This window comes from Scyliorhinus torazame, chromosome 2, assembly GCF_047496885.1.
Source record: "Scyliorhinus torazame isolate Kashiwa2021f chromosome 2, sScyTor2.1, whole genome shotgun sequence".
Taxonomy (NCBI): Eukaryota; Metazoa; Chordata; class Chondrichthyes; order Carcharhiniformes; family Scyliorhinidae; genus Scyliorhinus; species Scyliorhinus torazame.
In genome coordinates, this window is record NC_092708.1 from 171,387,937 (window position 1) to 171,402,425 (window position 14,489).

The following is a 14,489-nucleotide window of genomic DNA, read 5'->3' on the forward strand; positions in this document are numbered from 1 at the left end:
GGAGGGCAAGGGTTCGCCAGTCTGGAGGGCAAGGGTTCGCCAGTCTGGAGGGCAAGGGTTCGCCAGTCTGGAGGGCAAGGGTTCGCCAGTCTGGAGGGCAAGGGTTCGCCAGTCTGGAGGGCAAGGGTTCGCCAGTCTGGAGGGCAAGGGTTCGCCAGTCTGGAGGGCAAGGGTTCGCCAGTCTGGAGGGCAAGGGTTCGCCAGTCTGGAGGGCAAGGGTTCGCCAGTCTGGAGGGCAAGGGTTCGCCAGTCTGGAGGGGAAGGGTTCGCCAGTCTGGAGGGGAAGGGTTCGCCAGTCTGGAGGGGAAGGGTTCGCCAGTCTGGAGGGGAAGGGTTCGCCAGTCTGGAGGGGAAGGGTTCGCCAGTCTGGAGGGGAAGGGTTCGCCAGTCTGGAGGGGAAGGGTTCGCCAGTCTGGAGGGGAAGGGTTCGCCAGTCTGGAGGGGAAGGGTTCGCCAGTCTGGAGGGGAAGGGTTCGCCAGTCTGGAGGGGAAGGGTTCGCCAGTCTGGAGGGGAAGGGTTCGCCAGTCTGGAGGGGAAGGGTTCGCCAGTCTGGAGGGGAAGGGTTCGCCAGTCTGGAGGGGAAGGGTTCGCCAGTCTGGAGGGGAAGGGTTCGCCAGTCTGGAGGGGAAGGGTTCGCCAGTCTGGAGGGGAAGGGTTCGCCAGTCTGGAGGGGAAGGGTTCGCCAGTCTGGAGGGGAAGGGTTCGCCAGTCTGGAGGGGAAGGGTTCGCCAGTCTGGAGGGGAAGGGTTCGCCAGTCTGGAGGGGAAGGGTTCGCCAGTCTGGAGGGGAAGGGTTCGCCAGTCTGGAGGGGAAGGGTTCGCCAGTCTGGAGGGGAAGGGTTCGCCAGTCTGGAGGGGAAGGGTTCGCCAGTCTGGAGGGGAAGGGTTCGCCAGTCTGGAGGGGAAGGGTTCGCCAGTCTGGAGGGGAAGGGTTCGCCAGTCTGGAGGGGAAGGGTTCGCCAGTCATGAGGGGAAGGGTTCGCCAGTCATGAGGGGAAGGGTTCGCCAGTCATGAGGGGAAGGGTTCGCCAGTCATGAGGGGAAGGGTTCGCCAGTCAGGAGGGGAAGGGTTCGCCAGTCAGGAGGGGAAGGGTTCGCCAGTCTGGAGGGGAAGGGTTCGCCAGTCTGGAGGGGAAGGGTTCGCCAGTCTGGAGGGGAAGGGTTCGCCAGTCTGGAGGGGAAGGGTTCGCCAGTCTGGAGGGGAAGGGTTCGCCAGTCTGGAGGGGAAGGGTTCGCCAGTCTGGAGGGGAAGGGTTCGCCAGTCTGGAGGGGAAGGGTTCGCCAGTCTGGAGGGGAAGGGTTCGCCAGTCTGGAGGGGAAGGGTTCGCCAGTCTGGAGGGGAAGGGTTCGCCAGTCTGGAGGGGAAGGGTTCGCCAGTCTGGAGGGGAAGGGTTCGCCAGTCTGGGGGGGGAAGGGTTCGCCAGTCTGGGGGGGAAGGGTTCGCCAGTCTGGGGGGGAAGGGTTCGCCAGTCTGGGGGGGAAGGGTTCGCCAGTCTGGGGGGGAAGGGTTCGCCAGTCTGGGGGGGAAGGGTTCGCCAGTCTGGGGGGGAAGGGTTCGCCAGTCTGGGGGGGAAGGGTTCGCCAGTCTGGGGGGGAAGGGTTCGCCAGTCTGGGGGGGAAGGGTTCGCCAGTCTGGGGGGGAAGGGTTCGCCAGTCTGGGGGGGAAGGGTTCGCCAGTCTGGGGGGGAAGGGTTCGCCAGTCTGGGGGGGAAGGGTTCGCCAGTCTGGGGGGGAAGGGTTCGCCAGTCTGGGGGGGAAGGGTTCGCCAGTCTGGGGGGGAAGGGTTCGCCAGTCTGGGGGGGAAGGGTTCGCCAGTCTGGGGGGGAAGGGTTCGCCAGTCTGGGGGGGAAGGGTTCGCCAGTCTGGGGGGAAGGGTTCGCCAGTCTGGGGGGGAAGGGTTCGCCAGTCTGGGGGGGAAGGGTTCGCCAGTCTGGGGGGGAAGGGTTCGCCAGTCTGGGGGGGAAGGGTTCGCCAGTCTGGGGGGGAAGGGTTCGCCAGTCTGGGGGGGAAGGGTTCGCCAGTCTGGGGGGGAAGGGTTCGCCAGTCTGGGGGGGAAGGGTTCGCCAGTCTGGGGGGGAAGGGTTCGCCAGTCTGGGGGGGAAGGGTTCGCCAGTCTGGGGGGGAAGGGTTCGCCAGTCTGGGGGGGAAGGGTTCGCCAGTCTGGGGGGGAAGGGTTCGCCAGTCTGGGGGGGAAGGGTTCGCCAGTCTGGGGGGGAAGGGTTCGCCAGTCTGGGGGGGAAGGGTTCGCCAGTCTGGGGGGGAAGGGTTCGCCAGTCTGGGGGGGAAGGGTTCGCCAGTCTGGGGGGGAAGGGTTCGCCAGTCTGGGGGGGAAGGGTTCGCCAGTCTGGGGGGGAAGGGTTCGCCAGTCTGGGGGGGAAGGGTTCGCCAGTCTGGGGGGGAAGGGTTCGAAAGTCTGGGGGGGAAGGGTTCGCCAGTCTGGGGGGGAAGGGTTCGCCAGTCTGGGGGGGAAGGGTTCGCCAGTCTGGGGGGGAAGGGTTCGCCAGTCTGGGGGGGAAGGGTTCGCCAGTCTGGGGGGGAAGGGTTCGCCAGTCTGGGGGGGAAGGGTTCGCCAGTCTGGGGGGGAAGGGTTCGCCAGTCTGGGGGGGAAGGGTTCGCCAGTCTGGGGGGGAAGGGTTCGCCAGTCTGGGGGGGAAGGGTTCGCCAGTCTGGGGGGGGAAGGGTTCGCCAGTCTGGGTGGGGGGAAGGGTTCGCCAGTCTGGGTGGGGGGAAGGGTTCGCCAGTTGAGGGGAAGGGTTCGCCAGCAGTTTGGAGGGGAAGGGTTCACCAGTCTGGAGGGGAAGGATTCTCCAGCCTGGAGGGGAAGGGTTCGCCAACCTTGAGGGGAAGAGTTTGCCAGCCTGGAGGAGTTAAGGGAGAAGGTAGAGCTGCCGAGGGAGAGTGAGTTCAGGTATCTGCAGGTTAGGGACTTTGCGCGAAAGGTCTGGAGGGGGTTCCCTAGGTTGCCGGGATACACCTTGCTGGAGCGACTGCTGCTCCCGGATGTGGAAGGGGAGGGAAGATTTGGCGATATATGCAAGTGGTTAGTGGAACAGGGAGGCGAGCGGGTGGTGAAGATCAAGGAGAAATGGGAAGCGGAGTTGGGAGTGGAGATCAACTGGGGAGTATGGAGTGAGACACTGCGTAGGGTATACGGGACTTCCTCATGTGCAAGGATGAGCCTGATACAGTTTAAGGTGGTGCACAGGGTGCATATGACTCGGGTGAGAATGAGTGGGTTCTTTCAGGGAGTAGCAGAGGAGTGTGAGAGGCGTGGGCGGGGGCCAGCGAATCACGAGCACATGTTTTGGGGTTTCGAAAAATTGGGAAGGTTCTGGGCGGGAGTGTTTGCAGTCTTAGCCAGGATTGTGGAGGAGGAGGTGGCGATATTTGGGGTCTCAGAGAAGCCGGAGCTCATGGAGAGGAGAAGGCCAATGCCTTCGCCGCTCTGACTGCACGACGGCAAATTTTGCTGGAGTGGCGGTCAGCATCGCCACCGGGGGGGGGGGGGGTAGCGGCGTGGTTGGGTGACCTGTACGGCTTCCTGCTATTAGAGAAGATCGGAGGTAAGGTGGGGGATGTTTGTGACCGTGTTTGAGGGGCTGTTCGCCGCGGCGGAGTGGGGGGGGGGGGTCTGTGAAAAAGAGGAAAAATCTGAGCAGACTGTATAGTTGATTGTAGGGAAGCATGTTTCCCGGGGTGTTTGTTCACTGTAACCTGTTTTGATATATGTTTGTAATAAAATACATTTTTTTAAAAAAAAATGACAGCATCCAACTAGCAAAGAATCAAAATGGCATGTTTCCATAGGCAATTGAGTACCCCACCTCCATATAAATCAAATGAGACATGTGTTCCTTACTGATAAACTTAGATGAAATCCATTAGTCTATGCATGAATTGGTCTATGTCCTATTTTGATTACATTTATTACCAAGCCATAAAGGAAAAAAAGAGAAAAGTTTACTGGTAGCAGACCTATTCACACTGGAGATTTATTTGAGTAGCATGAGTAATTACAGTGCAGGAATGATATCTGTACTCCCCTTTATTTGAAATAAAAATGTTTAACTAAAAAGGTTTTTCTGAACAGATGCTCCAATTGCTTTACCAGAACATCACTCAGTTATCACAACTTTAATTCCAGGTCAGTAAATGTGAGATAGTATTGCTGTCAAATATTCAGAACCCAAGAGGTACTTTCTTTGACACCCTGATGTTGTTGCACAACATACTGATATTGGAAGTAAGGGTCACCATGTTTTCCAACCATTAGAAAGCCGAATGGGTCATTAAAGACGCTCTAATGTAGATAGCGCTAGAAGAGGAAATGAAGAAACTGACCAAAACCGAACCGAACCGAACAAAAAGTCTGTTTTCAATCATTGGTTACAACCAGACCTTGGTAAAAATTCTGGGGCAAATGAAGCATATTCTTCAGCCAACAATGTTTAAAACACTAAACCAGGTAGCACTTAATATATATATATATATATACAGTTAATGACCAAGGTCTCAAAAAAATTAGCTTCAAAAGGTTTTCAAAATAACTTACTGTAACATAGTTTGTTTATGAAGACATTTAAAAGCACAACAAAATTGTTATTTTATCTTACTTGGTCACCATATGCATGACGTCCAATGATAATTGGCTTGATCCAGCCAGATACCAGCTTAGGAATATTCTCACAGATGATTGCTTCTCGAAACACTGTGCCGCCAAGTATGTTGCGGATGGTCCCGTTTGGTGATTTCCACATTTTCTTTAACTTGAATTCCTTCACTCTGCTCTCGTCAGGAGTAATGGTGGCACATTTTATTCCTACGTTATATTTTTTAATAGCTTCAGCAGCATCGATAGTCACTTGATCATTCGTAGCATCACGGTTCTCAATTCCCAAGTCATAACTTAAATGAAAAACAAGGTTAATTCATGACTCTATTTTTTAATAAAGGTCTGTTTGAAACATATTTGATATTGATGTAAATTTTTTCTAAAATAATATTTCTATACTTCTCATTTGAAGTGCACAGGATTAAAATGTATTATTGCTTCAATAAAAGACATTTAGGCCAGTTACAAATTTATGAAAAAGAACTTCTGCATCCATTCAAATGACTGAATTTTCTAGTTGAGACTGAGTTTTGAAGTTAATCCACAAACTGAAAACTAAAAGGGAAATTCTCACTTTCTATCCACAATTATAGTGTTCCAGAAAAGCGTCTCCAAGACCCAGGTTGCAGCACTAAAATTATAGATTTATTATAAAATTCATTTTGGTGTACTACACATCTAAAAGAAAAAGTTTCACAGGACAAAAGGTTTTGAGAATGTGTGTGTGTGGAAACAGGAGGGCAAAAAACCCTGAAACCAGGAGCTTAGCACAGGTTTATCTTAAATTTACAATTATTTTACTTTTCTCCTAGTTAATAAGCCATTACATATAAAACCATTTATTATTTTCGTCATGCGGGTATGAGATTTCACAAGTGGGCTGCCACTAGTCTCCTACAAGGCTGCCTCCAAACATCCAGTGTGCACTCAAAAACCCACAAACTTTATATTGGCTGCTGTCATGGTTCCATTAATTAACCCATAGTGTTTCCGACTAGTCCAGTTGCCAATTTGAAGGCATCCAACATAATAAAAGCAAATACTAGTTGAGTTTTATGTTGCTCACGTCCAGATTTACATCTATGCCAGTCCAAAGCACTGGGTTTTCAGTTAATCAATAAAGATATATAAAATGTGCTCAGAATCTAGGTAATCACAGCATCCAACTAGCAAAGAATCAAAATGGCATGTTTCCATAGGCAAGTGACTGTAACTTTCACTTTCTTGCACCTTCAACTTCTCCTATCAAGAACTGTCGTTTTATTTATGCAGTCAGACACAGGTCATCTTACTCGCTACACACAAAATACTCTGTCATCTGCTTATTTTTATGTAAGTGAAGACAGCATCTCTTATAGAATAAGATAGCAGCTATCTTTTCCCTCAGAGATATGTCATTTCGTGCCACTGCTGAATCACAACTCACTATAATTTAGGTTATGGCGGCCTTCTTGTTTGTTTTGCATACCTTCACGCACGCCTTTTCCTTTGGGGAATAGTGAGGAAATCTGGAAATCCTCTACCACTATCAACCTCTTTGGCCATGTCATGAAACACACCTTCCATGGACATGAAGTCCTGAAGTGGGACTGAGTCTTCTGGGTCAGAGGTGGAGCACTACCTAAGTGTGCCACAATTCTTCCAGGGCAACCTTCTGCAGTGGCTTCATTCCGTTCAGTGGTCATCCATCCTTAAACCAGCCTGTGGGCTGAGCCAAAGATTATCAAACCACTATAAGCAAATCTAAACAGCTAATCATAATTTTGAAAATAAAGAACTTATACTAAACACCAACTTCCATAGAAAATACTATGTCATCCATCTTCCTATTCAAAGAAATAAAAACATAATTCAAGAGCAGAAGCAGAACAAATTTTCCAGATTTATCTAACCACAATTCCTACAGCATTAAATGGCAACACTGGTTATGTAATCTCCCCCATCTTTCAAACATTTTTCCCATTTCCAACCTCTGTCCCAAAAAAACAAATCCTTTGCGATTCTTACCCAAGCTCTACTTTACTATGGCAATAAGCACTCAAGAGTAAAAAAAACACATTTAGCAAAATAGCACATCATGTAGCTGTGCTACAGAATTTAAGACTGAATATACTCATACCGAGGATTCTAATTTCATTGCACCTTAATTGGCTGGCTAGCTATTTAACTTTACAAATTGTAGTCTCCTCTTATTTTCATTGGCAATTCAGTTCAAAGAGATAGTAGGTTAAAACCAAATTCTCAAAAATACACAGTAATTCCATAACACTCAAATTCCAATAGTATATATGATGGAGTCAAGTTTCTATTACAAGAGACAACTTTTTACTTTTGTTACAATTTTATTTTCTGAATTTCCAAATACTTCAAGAAAATAGGTATGCATCCTCGCTATAATCTTTAAAATAATGTCCAACAACTGCAAATCACTAACACATATTTGTTAAACTTTCCTACAAAACACAGGCTAGGTTTACCAATTAATGGAAGTCAGTTGCTTGTAGGGAAATTATATAAACCTTACTCACCAGTTAATAATGTGATGCACAAATCAGATTAACTGATGTGGTACAGAGCTATAAATGCTCATGTTCGATTCTTAGTTTGTATGGAGTTATCAAACGTCAACTAGGATAGTATGATATGGTTGGGGAAAGGAACAGCTATTACAATTGGCCTTATTGCATCAAAATTATAGAAAGACACACATCACTTGTGATCTACTACTTATTCCTTTCTTGTAACACATAAATGAAGCGTGCTGTATGTGGATATCAGGGGATAGTAAGAATGAGGCTCAGCTGTAATAACAGTATAAGTTTCTGAAAATACCATCTGACATGGTTCATGCAAAAACGGCTTGTCAATAGCTTTAGTACTCAGCAGTATTCACCACTCAGGAAAAGTGTAGACACAAATTAAGAAAACAATCATTTATTAAAGTACATATACTTCATATTATCTTGCACATACTCGGGGAATTCAGAAAACATTTCATGGCACACAAAACATGCTCAAAAGCTAAACATGATAAAGTTTAATATTTATTTAAAATTTGGGGAAGAATTACTGCATCAGTAAGTATTTTCAGTAACTCGGTGATTCAGCAATTTTTCAAGGTTTAGTCTATATGTTAACTCAAGTGCCTCACCCAGACAGTGAATTGTGCACCAATCAGCATTCCATGTTGTATGAAATAGCAACAGAAAGAAGTTTTCTCTAATTTAAAGTACCCAATTATTTTTTTTCCCCAATTAAGGGGCAATTTAGCGTGGCCAATCCACCTACCCTGCACATCTTTGGGTTGTGGGGGTGAGACCCACGCAGACACAAGGAGAATGTGTAAACTCCACACAGTGACCAGGATCGAACCCGCGTCCTCTGCACTGTGAGGCAGCAGTGCTAACTACTGCGCAACCGTGCCGTCCATTGAAAGAAGTCAATAGTTAAAAGTACAACATCATATTTATTTTTGTTAAGTTACAAAATGCGGGAATAGAAATAGCATGTTCGAAGCCAAATGTGAACAGTATTCGCTTTTTTTGAGCCAATAAAAAAATTCAATTAATACAAGCCACGTATTTTTAATCTTCTTTAAATTACAACCTGTGTAGGTCTATCTCCATATAAGGGAAGAGGAGTTTCTCTTTGATCAGCTCCCATATAACTCTTGTCATCTCATCCCCTTTCATTTCCACCACAGAACCAACTTTGATCTTTTTGCATGACATCTTTTTGTTCTGTTTCTGCAGAAAAGAAATAGCCATTGATGACAAAATAATCAATTTGGAGTATTTCCTCCTAACAGTAGCGTGCATCGACACAAATCTCTGTTCATCATTAAATTTAGGTACTGTACCCTAGTAAGATCAACCTTGACAAATCAGATATCAAATTTCAACATTTTAAGTTTATTACAAAATGAAGTAAGCTTGATGGCATGTATACCCTAAACTGGTTTTTCAGTCTTTTTAATTCCCAAAACTGGCTCGACAACTTCTGAATACCTTTCGTGCTCCAATACATTCACACTTTTATGATTTAATTCAGATCTTGCCTTAGCATCTTCCATTTAATCTATTACACAGTTGCAGCCCTGTCTCTTGCAACATTGATGCCATTTGCAAACTAAAAGGCCGTCTGAATCATCAATTATTGGGAAAAGAGGGAGTTGAGCCAGAGAGTAGCATACACCTTTTTGAAGCCTCTGCAATTTCCCCTGCTATCAAGTGGACTCTGCCCAGGCTATTTCCGAGAACGTAGAACCTGGGGCCATGACCACAGTATCAGGGGCCATTTAGGATTGAGATGAGGAGAAATTTCTTCAATGGGTTGGGAATCTTTGGAATTCTCTACCAGAATTGTGGATGTTCAATCATTGAATATTTTCAAGACAGAGATCGATAGATTTTTGGGCACTAAATTAATTAAGGAATATGGGAGAGAGTACAAGAAGGTGTGACTGAGAGAGAAGATCAGCCACGATGTGAAGAAAGGAAGTGATTGATTCCTGCTCCTATTTCTTGCGTTTCCATTTAAGTAGTCAAGTGACAGGCAGTCAGGAATGGAAAAAAACAATCACACGGATAGTGTGTGAAAACGAACCCACACTATTCTCTGCCCAATTAAAGAGTTTATCTTTGCCTGTCGCCACTTGTTTCACGGATCTTGTACTTTGCACCAATGAGACATTCCCCTCCTCCTCTCATTGCAATGCTACACGAGTCCCTCGGATGTGACGGGAGACACCTAAAATTCACTGACCGGTGTTCGGGACAGGGGATCTCGACCACAATAAGCAGCGAAAGTCAAGGTCGTATCACCGAAGCCGTCGGGAGGAGTTTAACTTAAAAGCCCGCACGAATTATCAGCAAAATAGGGAAGCTCCGTCTTGGGCATCAGCAGCGCTCCCCTCCGCCCGGCTGCCACAAAGGAACCAATTCATCTCTTGAACTTTCCAGCTACTTTTAAATGACACTGCTTCCAAATGTCACGACACCGAAAACGAGCGCAGGGGAATGAGGAGACTGGCTAGTTCGGGAAGAAGGGGGGGGGGAGGAATATGCCTCACCTGCGGAAAGCGGTTTCGATGAAAGGACTAACTCGCCTGCTGCCGACTCCAGCCGCTCGCACTCGGGCAGTGACAGCTCGAGCCCGGCCTCCCCACGTGACCGCCGCACCACCCAATCAGCGGGACGGAAGGGCGGGGTCCCAGCTGCTCTGGCCAATGGGGAGGCACCACATATGACGTTTTGACGCGCGCGAGCCGCTGCTCGCGGTTGGTTGGCGGTTGGCCGCTAGCGCGCCGGCTCTGCAGTCCGGGCCGGGGCAACCTCTGATCCCGCACCAGGGAGGATCAGAAGCAGTGCGCACCCTGATGTTACAGGGCAGCTTGTGTTGGGTTGGGGGGTCTGTGTATTCTGCAGCCCAATGTTCAACTGTGAAGAATGTTCATGTCAAGCACCCCCGACAGGAGAAGTAATGAATGGGATCGGCCGTATATTTGCGTAACATCGTATATTTGCGTAACATAAACTATTTTTAAATATAACATGAGCGTGTGGGCACACGTTCATGCCCCTATTGTATTTTGGCATTGCAGTAAATATTCTTATAGAGTTTGGTGGGGTCTCAACCTTTTTGCTTCTGAAGCATTCCTCCATGTTATAAAAATTCGCTCTGTAACTAGTCTATTTTTCAGCATAAAAAATCATTAAGCAAATAGGCGCATTTTCTAATGTAAAACTTGTTGCCAGTGTTGAGCAATAATTCTAGCGAGCCATGGAGATACCTTCATTTTGCACGCACGCACGTCGTGTTCAGTGTTGATCCTAGGGGCTCGGTACTTTTTATAGATGTCATTGTTTTAAATCCAGCTTCGTCTACCAAGCTTGTGCTAATTTACTTGAGCCCAACACTTTGCGGGGGATACAAATTCATCGGAGCGTTCACACCAAAATATCTCTAAGGGCATTTTACTGACCTCGGTTCTGAGGGAATTGCCTGATGAAATGTTAATGAGCTTCCCTAGTAGCTTTGATAGGACAGAGAATGGCAGTTTAGCTTTAATATTCTCGTTGAAAATATTTATAACTCGCCTGTGTAGCAAACTCTGTCATGAGTAATTGGAAATAAACATTCTATTTTTACATAGAAGAACTGTGGTTTCGTCAGTCTGTTCTTGAATAAAATAATGTAAAAACTAAATATATTCTTTGTTGTTGTATTGGGCACTTTGCAAAACAGAAACTCTTATTTCCTTATTGCACCTAACATAGGCAAGTGTGGAATATTTTAGAAATGTATGTGGATTCATCAAATTGCGTAGCAAAGCTATTGCTGTGCAGGCGATCAATGCTCTGCAAACCTATGTCTCCTGACATTAAATCAGTCTGTCATTTAATTCGTTTGACATTGGCATTTGTTTCAGTTCCTTAGCCTTCTTTTCTTCAAACAACTTCCTTATGATTCCAACGGCACAAGGCATTGTCGGCTCCTCAGCAATTGGATGTGGTTTCTGTTGCTTTAGCAATTTTCTGTGTCACAATGTGGATTGAGATTGAGTTATTTATCAGCGGTGGTTGTGGATTCCATTATTGCTTTAGTAAGCACTTGTTTCAAAATGCCTGCGCCCTTTTCTTCAAAAAAATTAATGCTGCTTGTCCTTATAATTTTCATTTGTGGCATTTAACCACTCTGTAATTTTGTGGGTTTCAAAATTCATTGGACCACATTTGTCCAGAAATTATACATTGCGGTTGAGGTACATCTACTTCCAGTACAAATATGTTTTGCCTTAATTTTGCAAGATGAGTAGCTTTTTTTTTTAACCCATACCTCTTATACTGGAATTTGTTAAGAGACGCATTGTTCCAGGAGGCAGTCACTCCCCTTGGGTTAGGCAGAATTTTACAGTTGGTTAATAGTCAGGGTCAGAAAGATATGACTGTGAGTCAGGTAGGTAAGGGGAACCAGCATGCAGTGATGGAAGAGCTTCAGCCCCTGACTTTGTCCAACCAATACGAGATATCTGCTCTGCTACCTGTGCAGATGAGGAGGAAGACTGCAAGGTCTGAAAGAGTGGTAGAGACCGGAACCCTCACAACATTTAACAAGTATTTAGAAGAGCACTTAAAATGCCATAGCATACAAGGCCAAGTGCTGCAAAATAGGATTAGAGTAAATAAGTGCATGATGTATCAAGCTATATGGGGGATATACTGGCCATGAGGTTACAGATTATGGTTGTGTGCAATCCTGCTGCTGTTGATGGCCCACAGCGCCTCAGGGTTGCCCAGTCTTGAGTTTCTAGATCTGTTCGAACTTCAAGAAAAAACATACAATGGTGCAAAGATTGGACAGAATATAAAAACAGCAAAGAATAACTAAAAGATTAAGAAGAAAGGAAAAATTTGAGTATGAAAGAAAGCTAGCTAAACCGATAGTAAGAACTTCTATAGCTATTTGACAAAAGGGTTAAGAAAATCGGCATTCATCCTACAAAAGGTGAGTCTGGGAACTAACAATGGAAAATAAGGAAATGGCTGATGAATTGAATAGGTACTTTGCATCAGTCTTCACTATAGGTGATACAAGTAACCCAGAAATATCAGTAAATTAGGAAATGGAAGGGATTTCAAAATCTATCCCACTTAGCACGGTGGTAGTGTCATGCAACACGATGGAGGGTATTTTAACAGGAGAAAAGGTAAGTGATTTGGTGGTGAGTATTTTTTACCTTTACTCGCTCTAAACTATGGTATGCATTCAAATTAACAATGGCAGGGCAAGTGATGTGTTGCAGTTGTAGCATGTGGAAACTGTTGGACACCAGCATGAACTATGGTGACCATATTTGCAATATCTGCAGCTCGAGGAACTTCAGCACAAAGTTGATGCCCGAGAGTGCAAGTGGTGCCTCAGGGAGCTGCAAGGTTACCTGGTCACTTTGCTCTCGGAGGCATTCACACCCCTTAGGCAAGGTTCTTCAGGTTTGGTCCATGGTCAGGGACATGAAGATATGTCTGCTCGTGAGGCAGGTATGGGGACCAAGAAGGTTTAAGTGGAGGAGCCTGTAATTGTCCAACAGGTTTGAGGTTCTTCCAGCTTGTATGGATGAGGGCAGGGACTGTAGGGTAGGTGAGCGAGCTGACCATGGTGCAGGAAGATATTTCACTGGGAGGAATAAAACGGAATGTAGTTGGAGTAGACAACAGTATAGTTTGGCAGATGAACACTCTTCTTTGCAGTCACAAGCATGAGTCTCGAAGGCTGTGTTACAAACAAACAAAGAACAAAGAAATGTACAGCACAGGAACAGGCCCTTCAGCCCTCCAAGCCCGTGCCGACCATGCTGCCCGACTAAACTACAATCTTCTACACTTCCTGGGTCCGTATCACTCTATTCCCATCCTATTCATGTATTTGTCAAGATGCCCCTTAAATGTCACTATCGTCCCGGCTTCCACCACCTCCTCCGGTAGCGAGTTCCAGGCACCCACTACCCTCTGCGTAGAAAACTTGCCTCGTACATCTACTCTAAACCTTGCCCCTCTCACCTTAAACCTATGCCCCCTAGTAATTGACCCCTCTACCCTGGGGAAAAGCCTCTGACTATCCACTCTGTCTATGCCCCTCATAATTTTGTAGACCTCTATCAGGTCTCCCCTCAACCTCCTTCGTTCCAGTGAGAACAAACTGAGTTTATTCAACCGCTCCTCATAGCTAATGCCCTCCATACCAGGCAACATTCTGGTAAATCTCTTCTGCACCCTCTCTAAAGCCTCCACATCCTTCTGGTAGTGTGGCGACCAGAATTGAACACTATACTCCAAGTGTGGCCTAACAAGGTTCTGTTGTCTGCTGGTGCCAGGGTTCAGGACCCTGGGGTTGGAGAAGAACATAGGAACATAGGAATTAGAAACAGAAGTAGGCAATTCAGCCCTTTGAGCCTGCTCCGCCATTCAATCAGATCATGGCTGATCTCAAATCCACCTCCTTGGATCTTGCAGAAAGAGGGAAAGGATCCAGTTGTCATGGTCCACATGGATCCTAACAACATTAATGGGATTAGGAAAGAGTTTCTGCTGCGGGATTCTGAGCAGCAAGAGGTTAAATTAAAAAACAAAGATAATAACCTCTGAATTACTTCCTGAGCCACAAATTGACATAGAGTAAATAAGATCAGTATTGAATGCATAGCTCAAAGATTGGTGTGGGAGAAATAGGTTTGATTAATGGAGCAACGGCACCAGGACTGGTGAAAAAGAGAGTTGAACCATTGTGACAACCTTCATTTGAACGTGCAAATTGTATAAATAGGGCTGTAGAAAGGACTTCAAACTAAAGAAAATAAAGTTAATAAAATATATAAAAAGTACCATAGATAAGTATATAATTTAATTAAGTAATTGTTTAAAACACATTGAGATGGCAGGGCAGGTGATGTGTCAAGGCTGCAACATGTGGGAACTCCTAGAAACAGAAAACAGGAGGAGGCCATTCAGCCCTTTGAGCATGCTCTGCCATTCGTTATGATCATGGCTGATCATCCAACTCAATAGCCTGATCCCACCTGTTGGATCCACGGAAGCAACCACATGGAAGCATAAAGGATCAAATGTTTATTTAACTGTTGAACAAGGAATCTATACACCATCAATCCTCGAAGGGACTCCCGCGACCAGCCCACACCCGGGCTGAGGTTTTTATGTCCAGGTTTGTTCCCTGTTAGTGAGGGAGCTCCACCCCCTGAGAGTGGTAACTCATATCCATCAAGCTAATCGGCCCGGTCCCGAGACCCTCGTATAGGTTATAATACATCTTTACCCTTGATCCCCTTTGCCCTGAGTGCTATAACTAATTGCTTCTTGGAAAC

The 14,489-nt window shown here is 46.4% G+C and overlaps 1 protein-coding gene across 1 annotated transcript in view; it reads right to left on the reverse strand.

Annotated features, from left to right (window-relative positions):
• Positions 1–9,808, reverse strand: part of idh1 (isocitrate dehydrogenase (NADP(+)) 1) — a 46,795-nt gene extending 36,987 nt beyond the window's left edge. Inside the window, exons 1-3 of the mRNA XM_072479985.1 lie at positions 9,684–9,808; positions 8,219–8,358; positions 4,614–4,905 (exon numbers count right to left, since the gene is read on the reverse strand). Coding sequence (XP_072336086.1) covers positions 4,614–4,905; positions 8,219–8,343 — 417 coding nt within the window. The 5' untranslated portion in view covers positions 8,344–8,358; positions 9,684–9,808. The remainder of the gene's footprint in view (positions 1–4,613; positions 4,906–8,218; positions 8,359–9,683) is intronic.
• Positions 9,809–14,489: the final 4,681 nt, after the last annotated feature.